This window comes from Schistocerca serialis, chromosome 7 (assembly GCF_023864345.2).
Source record: "Schistocerca serialis cubense isolate TAMUIC-IGC-003099 chromosome 7, iqSchSeri2.2, whole genome shotgun sequence".
NCBI classification, from domain to species: domain Eukaryota; kingdom Metazoa; phylum Arthropoda; class Insecta; order Orthoptera; family Acrididae; genus Schistocerca; species Schistocerca serialis.
Genome location: NC_064644.1, coordinates 492,388,314 through 492,405,473, shown reverse-complemented (window position 1 = coordinate 492,405,473; position 17,160 = coordinate 492,388,314). Strand labels below are relative to the sequence as shown.

At 45.0% G+C, this 17,160-nt stretch overlaps 1 protein-coding gene across 1 annotated transcript in view; it reads right to left on the bottom strand.

Annotated features, from left to right (window-relative positions):
• Positions 1-17,160, bottom strand: part of LOC126413173 (esterase B1-like) — a 137,221-nt gene that overhangs the window by 82,548 nt on the left and 37,513 nt on the right. The window contains exon 4 of the mRNA XM_050083068.1: positions 2,827-2,992. Coding sequence (XP_049939025.1) covers positions 2,827-2,992 — 166 coding nt within the window. The remainder of the gene's footprint in view (positions 1-2,826; positions 2,993-17,160) is intronic.

Here is a 17,160-nt window from a genome sequence, read left to right as displayed (position 1 = left end):
ATGTTATTTATGCATAAGTGAAAAGCGATTCAGGTTTCTGTTAAGATGTCTCAGGTTTGATAATATCCGTGGCAGAGCTGTCCCCAGAGAGACTGACAAGTTGGCTCCTATCAGAGAGGTACTTGAACTATTCACGAACAATTGCCAAAAATATTTTTCACCTGGTGAATGTCTTACTGTTGAGGAACAGCTTTTGGCATTTAGAGAAAACTGCCTATTCCATTCAGGCAATACATCCCTAGCAAACCAGCAAAGTACGGGTTAAAAGAGCTTGGTTTGGTTGATGTAAAAACAGCTTACACTTTGAATTTAGAACCGTACGTCGGTAAGCAACCAGAGGGACCAGGTAATACCAGTAATTCAGCTGAAGATATTGTTCTTCGAATGGTCGAACTGTTTCAAACGTTAGAATATATTATACTGTGTACGAATATTAAATGTATTATATTTAGATTTAATAAGAAAAACATAAAATCAGTCACCAAGACCGTTCAAAATATACAAGTAGACCGTTTGCTTTGTGGATGACACCTATCATCCGCGCGAGTGACCATGTCACGAATTTTCGCGCGAGTAACGGAGGGTTAACAGTTTGATACTGCGCATAGATCACAAACTTAATTGGTAAAAATCTAGTGCCTAAAATCAACAATGCGCCTTTGTGCAGCTACGTTTGTCGTACTGATCACTACTGCTATAGATAATTTAGAAGTGAACCAACTAATTTATTCTGCATATTTTATTGACTAACGCAAAATTTGTTTGAGGAAACTCGACTCACATGGAGAGTATTTTGAGAATACACAAGCATGTTAATTGTACATGATCTTCGATCTGTAACACCCTTCGGAAGCCTCTTCAAAATAACTTTGTGTTTGGGAATTACTCAATTGAAGTCTTAGCACTCCTAATGCTATTTTCTTGCACCCGACCTTTGATAAACTGTAGGAACAAAAAGGTGTGGCCAAAGTTTCAGGGAGCATTCGTTACACATCCGGGAATAAAAAGTGTTACGTAGACATCTGTCCAGAAACTCTTACTTCCATGATAGAGCTCATATTCTACTCCTCTTCATAATCACCTTAATCATGGGTAACATATAAAAACAGAACGTATCAGCATTACAAGAAACGTTTTATTACATGAAATGTTCAAAAGACGTTCTTGGTTACGTTTTGTTGAAATTTACAGTAAGTTGTAATTCGTAGCTTCACCGCCAGTGTTCGTTGTTCCAATTGAACAAAGATAATGTTGATATGTTGCTCACTTCATTTGTTGTGTTGACATGCGACTATGTCAAAAGCTCTGTCACCATAAAGCAAGTAGGATCAACTGTTTAGTGTTCATCGCGGACTTGGTTTCCGGTTCAGTGTGAAGGGGAAGTGTACTCAAATGCCAATGCTCACTTGGTGTACGGATTGCCCGTTGGTTATGGTCTTGGATTTCAGCGTTCGCAAATTTACCGACTGACGGCGACCCGACCGGAGAATATTTGAAGCAACTGATCGTCGTTTTAGGGTGCATGGGACGTTTGAACCTTACCACTCGCAACTGGAGGAGGCCTAGAAGAACGAGAAAATTTCAGCCGGAGGAGGAACTTCTTAGGTAAGTTGACGGCAAATCTAGAGACAACGTAAGACAATTAGCTAAAACAATTAATGGTGACAGCATGGTTCTCTGGAGACTGCTACATGAGAACCTGCAGCAGACGTACTATATGTAGAAACGGAGCTCTAACGTAGAAATAAAGCGTTTGGGGAACCATGTCCATACAACATATTGCCTTCCTGTACCTGTGACGAATGCTTCCTGAAGGTAACCTTATGCTTACATACTGTTTAAGAGTGCTAAAGCTACATCGAGGACGGGAGATATCTCTTACAAACGATTATCAAAAAGAGAATAACACAGGGATCACATGCAAATGCGTACTGCGTATTTCATGACGATTTCACAAGATAATGAAGCGTATATTGGTCATTCTATTTCAATTAATGCTCTCAAACGAAGCGAGTGCAACAAATACATACCTCTGTTATGCGTCCTAATTTCCATTACGGTCTCCTAACGATTTTAATCCCGAATAGACGATGGAGGCTATAAACTGGTGTTACATGCTCTGCTAAGAGAAACCTTGAATTTACCCAATAAAGATTACAAATCACTGAACATCTGGGTGAAGTACTGAGGACAAAGATCGGTTAGAACGCAGCGAAAATCTGAATCCCTTTAGGACAATTGCATGAGGATCCTGAGCAAAACAAAACTTTAAAATTACTCATGTGATTGTCTCATAGGTGGTCTCTTTCACAGATATTATACAATTTTCCAGGAAAAGAAAGTTATGCGTTCCATTCAAAGTAAGTAGTCAGTATTCACGCATCCTATACTTTAAGTTTTAATGTGGAAGTACAGACGTGATAGAAGAAATGATAGCAAAGCGCCGATTTTTGCCTAAACTAATCCTCCAGGATAAATACATGCATCAACAGTGTCTCTAGTCAATATTTCCTAGAAAGCACATCGAGGTTTCGAGTATAACCCATTGATACTCCGTTCGGTTGTCCGGATATGCAATTCGCTTTTTCTCGTCGCTGAATTGCGAAAATATGACTTGAAATTGGATCTGCAAAGTCTCTGTAACTCAGAGAAGCTGTTCATTGAGGATGGGTAACGTAGTGAGGTCACAATTTTTGGAAAGGTTTTTAGCGTGGCACTATGTTATCGTTGCCGACAGTTCTCTAAACACTTTCGAGAGTTAAATATCAGAATATGCAATGAAGATATGTGTGGCAGTATTTAATGACTGAATGCTGATGGTCTTACCAAGGGCACCGAGCCTGTAGTTCATGGTGACGAATACGATGTCATCAACCTCCAGGAAGAAGTCCGGACCAAACGAGCTGGACGCACCAGAGCCACTTGTCAGCGAGCCTCCATGGATGTACACCATCACGGCAGCACCTCCAGTGGATCCATCAAGCTGAGGGATCTAGAACACAGTCCATATCGACGTCTTGGATGCTGCAACGAACGCCCCTAAAAATTTGCTGCTTCAATGAACACAGTAATCGAGGCTAAAGGATGCTCTTTATGAACAGTCTCTGAAACGGAATGTTCGCTAACGTGAAATTTCCTGACATTAAAAGTGTGTGCCGGACCGCTTTTCTTGGGCAAACGTTCCACCGACTGAATTATCCAGGCACGACTCGCGAACCGCCGCCCTCATGGCTTTCCTTTCATAAAAATGTGGTGGTTTATGCCTGCGTAACTCAATGGTAGAGCAGCAGCCCGAGAAATTCAAAGATTCTAGTTTCGAATCCCGCCCCGGCACACGGATTCAGTCTGCCAGGACGTTTTAGTTCTCTTCCACTTGACTGCGTTATATCTGATTATAACTGCACGTAGTTCTGTGAATTGAGACATAGTGTCCGCGAGGGAGACAAAAGGGACCTCTTGTACACTTCTGGAATCTGGGTACAGACTTTTTATTAGTTCCAGAATTCTTTCGAATTCCTAGCGACAGTATTCACTTGCCAAAGAACTTTCGCTCGTCCTATCTGGTGGCAAACAGCTGATCAGGAATTTGAATGTCTTCACAATGAAAATTAATCTTTTGAATAAATCAATGAGCAGTAATTAACATGAACGTTAAATCCAGTCTCATATAACTGCTGTAAGGTGTAATTTGATTATATACCATTATTTTTTAATTTATTCTGAACTCCTGTTGATGACTGTGACTTCCCACAGTTAGTCATATTCTCTGCAGTGAAAGGAATGTAATAAGAAAGCGGACGTCATAGTCTGCGTAGGGCGGTAAAACAGGACAGGTGGAAAACTGTGACGTAACTAACATCAAACTTTAATCCTGAGCGGAGCGCAAGTGTCCCTGAATACACAGTGCACCGAATACTCCTAACGATAGGCCTCCGCAGCCGACGACCAATGAGTAAGCCAATGTTAACACCACGACATCGTCAGCTACTACTGAAATGGGCACGTGACCATCGCCACTCCACATTGACGCAGTGGCAGAGCGTTGCATGAACTGATGAATCACGATACCTTCTTCATCGTGCCCATCGGAGGGCGCGAATCCGTCGTCTTCCAGGGGAACAGTTCGTTAACAACTGTACTATGGAAAGAATGAAATTTTCATTCTGCTGCGGAGTGTGCGCTGATACGAAACTTCCTGGCAGATTAAAACTGTGTACCGGACCGAGCCTCGAACTCGGGACCTTTGCATTTTGCGCGCAACTGATGGGAAATTCTCATTCTGTAAACATCCCCCAGGCTGTGGCTAAGCCATGTCTCTGCAATATCCTTTCTTTCAGGAGTGCTAGTTCTGCAAGGTTTGCAGGAGAGCATCTGTACAGTTTGCAAGGTAGGAATCGAGATACTGGCAGAAGTAAAGCTGTGAGGAGGGGGCGTGAGTCGTGATTGGGTAGCTCAGTTGGTAGAGCACTTGCCAGCGAAAGTCAAAGGTCCCGAGTTCGAGTCTGGGTCCGGTATACAGTTTTAGTCTGCCAGGAAGTTTCAACTGTACTGTGGGACGGCGGCTCCATTATGCTCTGGGGAACATTCACGTGGGTATCCATGGGCCCAGTGAAGCTCGTGCAAGGCACCACGATGGTCAAATATTATCGTACACCCCTTCATAGCGACAATATTTCCCGAAGGCAGTGGCATCTTTCAACAAGATAATGCACCATGTCACAAGGCCAGGAGTATGGTGGAGAGGCTCGGGGAACACAGTCGCGAGCCCTAGTTGATATGCTGGTTCCTCAAGTCACCAGATCTGAACTCGATTGAACACATCTGGGACGTGACTGAACGTGGCATCAGACCTCATCGCCACACTCCTCGCCATTTACGGGAATTAGCTGACTTTTGTGAGCAAATGGTTAAAATGGCTCTGAGCTCTATGGGACTCAACATCTGAGAATCATCAGTCCCCTAGAACTTAGAACTACTTAAACCTAACCAACCTAAGGACATCACACACATCCATGCCCGAGGCAGGATTCGAACCTGCGACCGTAGCAGTCGCGCGGTCCCAGACTCCTAGAACCGCTCGGCCACACCGGCCGGTCATTTTGTGCACAGATATGGTGCCAATTCCGTCCATCGACCTACCAAGACCTCATTGCTTGCATGACACAACGCGTCGCCGCTGTTGTCCATTCAAAGATAAGGGAAATTCGAGCTCGTACTGAGGCGTTCAGACAGTCAATTTTCCCTCTTGCGATCCGCGAGTGGAACGTCGCAGACGCGAAAGGAGGAAAAGTCGTGTACCAGGCGTGTTTATAAACTTCAACGGGTCGTGCGCATGACAAGTGTTTCATTTACGTATTCTGACACATAGAGCGCCATCTTTTGATGAATCTTCACACTATTTCTTTTTTTCTGCCATACATTTTCCCCCTTTTCCGATAATATTCCGTTGCAATTTTACGTCATTCTAACCAGTGGTGTTATTTCTACAGCGTTTTGAAAGTTTAATTTTAAACTATAATCACCCTGTACATTAAATTTCCTACGAAAAAGGTCCTATTCATTTTTCTCTCTTATAGGCCATGTTGAGGTCGTTTCCCGACACATAGGCCACAAGTGTCCTGTATCAAATTCTTCGTCTCGTCCTCCTATACACTACTGTGGTACGCTGTAAACAATGATAGCGTTTGAATAACACATAAAATGAATAATCACATTAAATATGCTCGAAGACCCGCCAGGATAGCCGAGAGCGCTAACGCGCTGCTTCCTGGACTCGGGTAGGCGTGCCGGTGCCGGTCCCGGATCGAGTCCACCCGGCGGATTAACGACGATGACTGATGTGCCGGCCAGCCTGGATGTGGTTTTTAGGCGGTTTTTCACATCCTGCTAGGTGAATACCGGTCTGGTACCCATGCCCCGCCTCAGTTACACGACTCGCAGACATTTGAAACGCATTCACACTATTTCACGATTTACACTAGACGCAGACAGCTGGGCTACACTAATTCTGTCCCAGGGGGTATGCGGTGGCGGCAGGAGGGGCACCCAGCCACCCCTTAAAATTCTGGGTGTATGGGGTGGCGGCAGGAAGGTCATCTGGCCACCCCTTAAGATTCACCTTGCCAAATCAGTACTTAGCAATCATTCAGAACAGGGAATATGTCCACATGACGTTTATGACGTTTTATGTTCAAAATCCGTAATACAACCACCCCTCGAATCATGTATCTTTCCTCCTTGTTGTTGTTGTGGTCTTCAATCCTGAGACTGATTTGATGCTGAATGCATGTCCCCGGGAAAAATTACGCCCGAGTTTCCCCTTGCTTTCAGCCGTTCGCAGTACCACCACAGCAAGGCGGTTTTGGTTAGTGTTACAAGGTCAGATCAGTCAATCATCCAGACTGTTGCCCTTGCAACTACTGAAAAGGCTGCTGCCCCTCTTCAGGAACCACACGTTTGTCTGGCCTCTCAACAGATACCCCTCCGTTGTGGTTGCACCTACGGTACGGCTATCTGTATCGCCTTTCCTCCTTACTCATCCTGTATTTGACACTATTTTGCGACGTAGTCACCAAGTCTCTGTAGCAGTCGGAATGTTGTACCAGTCGTTCAGCTCTTCGACAGTAGAAATCCTCTCCTTGGTCACGAAGCCGTTGGAGAACCGCTGTGTGAAAGTCCTCATCGTCGGTGAACCAGCGATTACTGCGAATCAGTTCCTCGATTGCCTGACACTGTAGCTGTGATCGATGTTGACCAGCATCAGCGACGTCTGTGCGGCCTTGGTGAAGTCGTTGGCACCGTGCCACTGCGGCTGGATGCGACATGGCATGTGGTCCACATACCACCAGCATTTCACGGCGGATCTGTGTGTAATTTATAGATTTTGGCCACAAGAATGTTTTAACTTCAGAGTACCGTTCGAGCTAATGCTCCGTTCCCCTCTGACATTGTGACACACCTGTTATCCATACCACAGCAAAACTGTGTGTGTAGGAAACCGAGAATATGTACTCTGTTCTGACGAAGCACAATTCTTGTGCAGTTGTCTTAGCGTGGGACGTCATTGTAACTTGGTTTCTGAGGTCAATACGTACTTAGTTTAAATGATTTCTGAACACTATGTATGTAAAATTTATATACCTGTAGCATGTATTTAATATTTAAGTAGGGAAATATTGCAATTCGTTTAGTATAATAGAGAGAGTTCTTGCTGATAACAATCACAATGGCAACCGTGATATCGTTGCGTTAGGCACAGATAAAGCATCCACAGATGCGGCATGACTTGTAACGTTTGCGATAACACTCACTTGAGATGTCGATAGGAATACAAACACCTGAAGATAAGAACCTGAAGATAACGGCGGAAGGTAAGTTTGATATTCACTCCGACATAGAAGTCAATAGGAAAGGTGAAGGTGCGGAACAGTTCCTTCATGTAAAGTTACTCAGCATTTAGAGCCGTTTTCAGCGTGATTCATTACCATCCAGTATTGGATAAAACATCAAATGAATAATACACCTCGATTTGACGGCATTAACATATACGGTAAGGTGACTAACGTCATGGGATAGCGACATGGACATATACACTACTGGCCATTAAAATTTCTACACTACGAAGGTGACGTGCTACAGACGCGAAATTTAACCGAAAGGAATAAGATGCTGTGTATGCAAATGATTGGCTTTTCAGAGCATTCACACAAGGTTGGGGCCGGTGGCGACACCTACAACGTGCTGACATGAGGAAAGTTTACAACCGATTTCTCATACACAAACAGCAGTTGACCGGCGTTGTCTGGTGAAACGTTGTTGTGATGTGTCGTGTAAGGAGGAGAAATGCGTACCACCACGTTTCCAACTTTGATAAAGGTCAGATTGTAGCCTATCGCGATTGCGGTTTATCGTACCGCGACACTGCTGCTCGCGTTGGTCGAGATCCAATGACTGTTAGCAGAATATGGAATCGGTGGGTTCAGGAGGGTAATACGGAACGCCGTGCTGCATCCCAACGGCCTCGTATCACTAGCAGTCGAGATGAAAGGTATCTTATCCGCATGGCTGTAACGGATCGTGCAGCCACGTCTCGATCCCTGAGTCAACAGATGGGGACGTATGCAAAACAACAACCATCTGCACCAACAGTTCGACGACGTTTGCAGCAGCATGCACTATCAACTCGGAGACCATGGTTGCGGTTACCATTAACGCTGCATCACAGACAGGAGCGCCTGCGATGGTGTACTCAATGACGAACCTGGGTGCACGAATAGCAAAACGTCTTTTTTTTTCGGATGAATCCAGGTTCCGTTTACAGCATCATGATGGTCGCATCCGTGTTTGTCGACATTGCGGTGGACGCACATTGGAAGCGTGTATTCGTTGTCGCCATACTGGCGTGTCACCCGGCGTGATGGTATGTGGTGCCATTGGTTACACGTCCCGGTCATCTCTTGTTCGCTTTGACGGCACTTTGAACAGTGGACGTTACATTTCAGATGTGTTACGATCCGTGGCTCTGCCCTTCATTCGATTCCTGCGAAACCCTATATTTCAGCAGGATAATGCACGACCGCATGTTGCAGGTCATGTACGGGCCTTTCTGGATACAGAAAATGTTTGACCTCTGCCCTGGCCAGCACATTCTCCAGATCTCTCACCAACTGAAAGCGTCTGGTCAATGGTGGCCGAGCAACTGGCTCATCACAATACGCCAGTCACTACTCTTGATGAACTGTGGTATCATGTTGAAGCTGCATGGGCAGCTGTACCTGTACACGCCATCCAAGCTCTGTGCGACTCAATGCCCAGGCGTATCAAGGCCGTTATTACGGGCAGAGGTGGTTGTTCTGGGTACTGACTTCTCAGGATCTATGCACCCAAACTGCGTGAAAATGTAATCACATGTCAGTTCTAGTATAATGTATTTGTCCAATGAATACACGTTTATCATCTGTATTTCTTCTTGGTGTAGCAATTTTAATGGTCAGTAGTGTACATATGGCGGTAGTACCGCGTACACAGGTTATAAAAGGACAGTTGATAGGTGGAGCAGTGAACTGTATTCAGGTGACTGATATGGAAAGGTTTCCGACGTCATTATGGCCGCCGACGAGAATTAAGAGACATTCATCGCGGAATGGTTGTTGGAACCAGACGCATGGGACGTTTCATTTCTGAAGGCGTTAGAGAAATAAAAATTCCAAGCTCCACAGTGTCAAGAGAGTGCTGAGATAACCAAATGCCAGGCATTACACGGACAACGCAGTTGCCGATGGCCTTCACGTAACGATCGAGAGCAGCGGCGTTTGCGTAGAGTTGCCAGTACTAGCAGACAAGCAACACTGCGTGAAGTAAGAGCAAAAATCAACGTGGGACAGTGGGGCGAAATGTGGCGTTAATGGGCTATAGCAGCAGACGATAGACACGAGTTCCTTTGGTAACAGTAGGACGTTGCCTGCAGCGACTCTCCTTGGCTCTTGACCATATCGGTAAGACCCTAGACGGCTGGAAAACCGTAGTCTGGTCAGATGAGTCCAGATTTCTGTTGGTAAGAGCTGACCATAGGGCTGGAGTGCGCCGCAGACCCCAAGAAGCTACGGACACAAGTCGTCAACAAGGCACTGTGCAGGCTGGTGATGGCTCCATAATGGTGTGGGCTGTGTTCCGGGAGAACTACACCTACTTCCTTACATATATATTGCCGTACTAGAAGATTTTGGTTTGCTTCCCCATTGACGACGAAGTCGTTAGTGGCGGAGGACTATGTCGGGCTAGGGGAACGTTGAGGAAGGAAATTGGCCGTCTCCTTAGCGAAGGAATCATCCGGGCATTTGCTTTCAGTGATTAAGGGAAGCCACAGAAAACCTAAATCTCGATAACGTGACGGAGATTTGAGCAGACGCCCTCCCGCACATTAGCCAAATGTGTCGGCTACCACACGTCCCGGCGTGGTCATCCTCATTTAAATTTCCCCAGCATCTCTGTTACACAGTCATATGGACTGTAGCGACAGCCCAATCCTAGCAGCGTATGTTTCTGAATTCGATATCTCTTATCATCCCTACATGATTAGGACTACAAAAGCTGGAATACTACTCTAGAACGGGTCACAGTAGCTTCTCACCTGCAATATCCTCTACAGATGCTCTCCACTTAGTCAGAAACCTTAAACCAAATGTTAATTATCCAAGTGTCCATCCATGGTACTGATTGCAAGGGGTCGTGCCATTCAATGTAATTTCAAGACGTTCATCCTTAATCTTGAAGCCGGATACTATCTGCTTAATTCTCTTTGTCGTAGACGTTATATGCACTGAGTGTGGTGGGCCTCTGCATGTCGACGTCTCCACACCGCCTGCTACAGGTTGGACTGATGGTACATTGATCATTACGTGAAGTTTCAAAGTCCAGAGATAACAGATGTTTCAGATTTCAGTATAGGGACGCAAAAACTAGTCGAATGTCTTCCGGGAACAGGCGTTCATGTAGGTTTCTCTGGAGGTACCAATATTCAGTATATGTAAATACGAAATGAGCCAGTGATAAACACCTATGTTCAGGCGTGTACTTGCTCGAATGTGACAAATATCACGCTCAGTGCACTGGCCAAACTGGCAGAACACTGAAAGCTAGATTTGAAGAAGACTTGTTAAATAAAAGAAGTGAAGTTAAACCTAACTCGGCCTCTGCGGAATATATAAAGTCCAGTGGCCATCGTCCTTCCATGATCAAAATTTAAAAATCCTCCACTATGCTCAGAAGGGAAAGAACGCAAATCGTAGAAGAAATGGAAATAGCTAAGTGCTCACGGAAAGCAGATTGGCGGCTCCTAAAAGACAAACTGCTCGAATGTACCAAGAATTTACCAAGTGTATTTTGACACTATGAGACAATTGTTTAATGTTAATAGCTAAGCCCTGGATGCTACGTAACTGAATCGAGCCAGTTATCTTTCCGATTTCTTATTTTTAGAGTTTGCTGATTTTCATTCGTGGGTGCCCTATATTGCGCACACTGTGACATGTAGCTGCCACTGGCGCTCTTGCACTGTTGTAAATCTGTTTCTAACAAGAAGGTTCATTATCGTCTGGAAGGGGGATTTTTGGGATCGACTTTTGCTATCAGCTTTTGCATTGAGGGACTCTGTGTTCCATATAGGGTGAAATATAGCTAATCATGACAGTTTTTATCGTTGATGTAACTATTATTATATTTAATTTTTATTTTTGCATATTTCAGAATCCCACATGAACCATGGACCTTGCCGTTGGTGGGGAGGCTTGCATGCCTCAGCGATACAGATGGCCGTACCGTAGGTGCAACCACAACGGAGGGGTATCTGTTGAGAGGCCAGACAAACGTGTGGTTCCTGGAGAGGGGCAGCAGCCCTTTCAGTAGTTGCAGGGGCAACAGGCTGGATGATTGACTGATCTGGCCTTGTAACACTAACCAAAACGGCCTTGCTGTGCTGGTACTGCGAACGGCTGAAAGCAAGGGGAAACTACAGTCGTAATTTTTCCCGAGGGCATGCAGCTTTACTGTATGGTTAAATGATGATGGCGTCCTCTTGGGTAAAATATTCCGGAGGTAGAATAGTCCCCCATTCGGATCTCCGGGTGGGGAGTACTCAAGAGGGCATCGTTATCAGGAGGACAAGAAGAGAATAGAAGCTTTCGAAATGTGGTGCTACAGAAGAATGAGATGGGTAGATCACATACCTAATGAGGAGGTATTGAATAGAATTGGGGAGAAGAGGAGTTTGTGGCACAACTTGACAAGAAGGGACCGGTTGGTAGGACATGTTCTGAGGCATCAAGGGATCACAAATTTAGCATTGGAGGGCAGTGTGGAGGGTAAAAATCGTAGAGGGAGACCAAGAGATGAGTACACTAAGCAGATTCAGAAGGTTGCAGTAAGTACTGGGAGATGAAGAAGCTTGCACAGGATAGAGTAGCACAGAGAGCTGCACCAAACCAGTGTCTGGACTGAAGACCACAAAAACAACAGCAACACATTGCATTGTTAGTCAGCAGTGACAGGTACATCTCGAGCATTGGCGAGAAGTAGGAAGGGGCGTAAATGCTGATTTTGGGGAGATTCAGGTATGCGCAATGTTGTTGGCTATTAGTATTTGGGACACTCAAAACTGATATTCAGAGTTCCGCTTCCCCATCACAGCAATATATTTTTATGTACTTTCGTTTTTCATTTTTCTTCACCCTGTATTCTAGATATTAATGTAAGCATTTTATAAGTAATTTTTAGAACACCAGTCGTCTATAATAACTGTTGCCGAGAGTTGCGTCCACTAGTCTTAGGAGCCCTGTATGTTTTCATATCCAGTATAATGTGAGCAGCCAGAATATGCACACTTCCGGCATGTTTATGATGTAAAGATTTACTGTAGGTCTGATGTCGTTTGGTCTGCATTGGACTTCACCACATGCCGTAATTAGGTAATCTGTTGCCTCCTTCCTATTTATAGTTTGGGTTGTGAATTCAGGGACAAAGCAGGTAACATACTTTTTTTACAAAATGCTTTTCGGTTATCTTCTGTTTTATTCTACAGGGTTATTACAAATGATTGAAGCGATTTCACAGCTCTACAATAACTTTATTTGAGATATTTTCACAATGCTTTGCACACACATACAAAAACTCAAAAAGTTTTTTTAGGCATTCACAAATGTTCGATATGTGCCCCTTTAGTGATTCGGCAGACATCAAACCGATAATCAAGTTCCTCCCACACTCGGCGCAGCATGTCCCCATCAATGAGTTCGAAAGCATCGTTGATGCGAGCTCGCAGTTCTGGCACGTTTCTTGGTAGAGGAGGTTTAAACACTGAATCTTTCACATAACCCCACAGAACGAAATCGCATGGGGTTAAGTCGGGAGAGCGTGTAGGCCATGACATGAATTGCTGATCATGATCTCCACCACGATCGATCCATCGGTTTTCCAATCTCCTGTTTAAGAAATGCCGAACATCATGATGGAAGTGCGGTGGAGCACCATCCTGTTGAAAGATGAAGTCGGCACTGTTGGTCTCCAGTTGTGGCATGAGCCAATTTTCCAGCATGTCCAGATACACGTGTCCTGTAACGTTTTTTTCGCAGAAGAAAAAGGGACCGAAAACTTTAAACCGTGAGATTGCACAAAACACGTTAACTTTTGGTGAATTGCGAATTTACTGCACGAATGCGTGAGGATTCTCTACCGCCCAGATTCGCACATTGTGTCTGTTCACTTCACCATTAAGAAAAAATGTTGCTTCATCACTGAAAACAAGTTTCGCACTGAACGCATCCTCTTCCATGAGCTGTTGCAACCGCGCCGAAAATTCAAAGCGTTTGACGGTATCAGGGCTTGTAGCAATTGTAAACGGTAAGGCTTCTGCTTTAGCATTTTCCGTAAGATTTTCCAAACCGTCGGCTGTGGTACGTTTAGCTCCCTGCTTGCTTTATTCGTCGATTTCCGCGGGCTACGCGTGAAACTTGCCCGCACGCGTTCAACCGTTTCTTCGCTCACTGCAGGCCGACCCGTTGATTTCCCCTTACAGAGGCATCCAGAAGCTTTAAACTGCGCATACCATCGCCGAATGGAGTTAGCAGTTGGTGGATCTTTGTTGAACTTCGTCCTGAAGTGTCGTTGCACTGTTATGACTGACTGATGTGAGTGCATTTCAAGCACGACATACGTTTTCTCGGCTCCTGTCGCCATTTTGTCTCACTGCGCTCTCGAGCACTCTGGCGGCAGAAACCTGAAGTGCGGCTTCAGCCGAACAAAACTTTATGAGTTTTTCTACGTATCTGAAGTGTGTCGTGACCATATGTCAATGAATGGAGCTACAGTGAATTTATGAAATCGCTTCAATCATTTGTAATAGCCCTGTATTTTATAGGACAGCTAGCATTGTTTTTAAACGTTTGACAAGGGGCATTTACCTGCTGGGATATTTTATGCGCGGTATCCTATGTACCGATCATTTCCAAATACCAGTAAGATATCTACTTTCTTGGTAATCCAATCTCACTAAATGGGTTCACGCCACTGTCATGACATTTTGTATTTCTTCTGTAGGTCAATCAGAGGATGCCTAAATAAAGGTGAAACACGTCAATTGAAAATAATTTTTACAAAAATTTACCACTGCAACCAAGATTACTTCTTTCTTCATGAGCATTGAAGCATTTAAGATGTAGTGCTACAGAAGAAAGGTTTGGAGCTACAGAAGAATGTTGAAAATTATGTGGATAAAGAACAGAATGAGGAGGTTCTCCACAGAACCGACGAGGAAAGGAATATATGGGAAACACTGAACGAAGAAGGGGCAGGATGGCAGGACATCAATTACGATACCAGGGAGTAGCTTCCATGGTACCAGAGGGAGTTGTAGGGGGTAAAAACTCTAGAGGTGAATAGAGATGGGGATACATCCTTCAAATAATTGAGTACATAGCTTGAAAGTGCTACTGTAAGATGAAAAGATTGGCATGGGAGATAACTCAAAAATAAATAAACAAAAATAAATGATCTAACGAATAGTGTTAAAAGTTCCAAAATAAAATTTTCACCCCGCTACAGGTAACGTGCTGATATTTAACTTAGTGGCAGATTAAAACTGTGTGCTTGACCAAGACTCGAACACGGGACCTGTGCCTTTCGCTGGTAAATACATTGGAATATTCCTCAGACTGAGGCTAATATATGTCTCTGCAATATCTTTCCTTCCAGGAGGACTATTCTTGGAAATTTCACAGCAGATGTTGTGTGAAGTTTCGGTTGGAACGTTGGAGATGAGGCACGGACGGAAGTAAAGCTGGTCGTGATTCGTGCTTAGATAGCTCAGTCTGTAGAGCACTTGGCCACGAAAGGCAAAGGTCCGGCGTTCGCCTTTCGGTCCAGTAAAAGGTTTTAATCTGCCTGCAAGGTTCAATGTTAATAGCTCCTAGAGCCAGTTCGTGGATGACGCTGTTATTCGTAGAGACGTCACAACGCAAGAAAACTGTAGTGAAATGCAGGAAGACCTTCTGAGGATCGACGCTTCGTGCAGGGATTGGCAGTCGACGTTTGACATGAAAAATATAACTTTTTGCTGATTCGCTCGCAAATAGTTGGGATGACCCGTTATTGTGTATTACACGACTGCCGACCAATCACTGGAAGCAACCACATTCATTGAACGTGTGGAGTGCACGTACTTAGAGATTTAAAGTGAAACGTCTCCATAAAGCTAATCGTATGAAAGACATAAGACAAACTGCAATTCCTTACGGGAGATGTAAAGGTTTCAAAAACGTGTAGTATATTCTGAGGCGTGGTAAAAAATAGCTGCTTTGAAGAGTGCGCAGCAGCGCGTAGTGTGAAGCAGTCGCCCACCGTTTCTGGCGGTGGCGCCGCTGTGGCAGTTACAGCTTTGGTGTCTCCCTCTGGTGGGAAAGCGGAAAGGTTGCCTATTCACGTGCATTTAAGGTGCGCTATCAGCTCAGCAGTTGGTCAGTCGGAGTGAGGCTAGGTCAGTCTCGCGTCACCAGTTGCTGGTCTATTCGCATTTGTGCGGCAGTTTGTCTGTCGTCGGAGTGCGAGTATGTCGTTTGGATCAAACTTAAAGCCAGAAAATGAGAGTCTTGCCACACCGCCAATAACAGAACTCAGCTAGTGGTCGCCCGGTCGGGGCTGAGTTCCTGCATCTGAGTCTGCGCGTTAGGCCGCCAGTCTGCTCGAGTTGCTCGGGCAACGGTCATTGGCGGTTGGATCGGTCGGTTGGTCGGTCGCGCACGGAGAGACGAGGTGACTTGACCGCCTTGAGCGTCGGCGTATGTCAGGTCCCCAGATGAGTCCAGTGGGCAGCGCCGTATACAGGTTGTTACTAAAAGGTACGGCCAAACTTTCAGGAAACATTCCTCACACACAAAGAAAGAAAATATGTTATGTGGACATGTGTCCGGAAACGCTTACTTTCCATGTTAGAGCTCATTTTATTACTTCTCTTCAAATCACATTAATCATGGAATGGAAACACAGAGCAACAGAACGTACCTCCGTGACTTCACTTTGTTACAGTAAATGTTCAAAATGTCCTCCGTTAGCGAGGATACATGCATCCACCCTCCGTCGCATGGAATCCCTGATGCGCTGATGCATCTCTCGAGAATGGCGTATTGTATCACAGCCGTCCACAATACGAGCACGAGGAGTCTCTACATTTGGTACCGGGGTTGCGTAGACAAAAGGTTACAAATGCCCCCATAAATGAAAGTCAAGAGGGTCAGGAGAGCGTGGAGGTCATGGAATTGGTCCGCCTCTACCAACCCTTCGGTCACCGAATCTGTTGTTGAGAAGCGTACGAACACTTCGACTGAAATGTGCAGGAGCTCCATCGTACATGAACCACGTGTTGTGTCGTACTTGTAAAGGCACATGTTCTAGCAGCACAGGTAGAGTATCCCGTATGAAATCATGATAACGTGCTGCATTGAGCGTAGGTGGACGAAACTAAAATGAGCTCTAACATGCAAATTAAGCGTTTCCGGACACATGTCCACATAACATTCTTTATTTGTGTGTGAAGAATGGTTCCTGAAAGTTTGGCGGTACCTTTTTGTAACACCCTGTAGATAGCGGTAGTGGCTTCGCGGTTCACACGAGAGCAGCAGGAGCTAAAACACGACATCGGGCTGGCCGGTGCGAGCTGCGACGCCGTGAGACGGGAGATCGGCGCGCCTTCCTGCGTCCGTTGAAGCGGCTGGCAGCGGACGGTTCGGGAGAGCGTTGGGGGGTGCTGCGCCAGGTCTTCGCCAGAAATGGCAGTTTATTAGAAGTTAAGTGATTGGAGATATGTTGTTTCATTTACTTGTTAAATTCTACTTTTTTCCTTGGTGAGTAAATTCACGGTTCACATTCGCTCCCAGGTTTGTTTAGTATGTGCAAAGACCCGACGGAGATGTTAATTCAGTGCCAATGGCAGGTACTACAAGGGGGGCGTTGTACATGAAGGAGTGCTTTACTTTTAAAAAAATGTGAGATCGAACGTTTCTAGAGGAATTAAGCGATATATTGGTTCCTTCTACGAGTATCTCTAGAAAAGACAATGAAAGTAGACTGAGCTGGATTCAGTCTCACAGTGAGGCTTATCCGCAATCACCATAACCC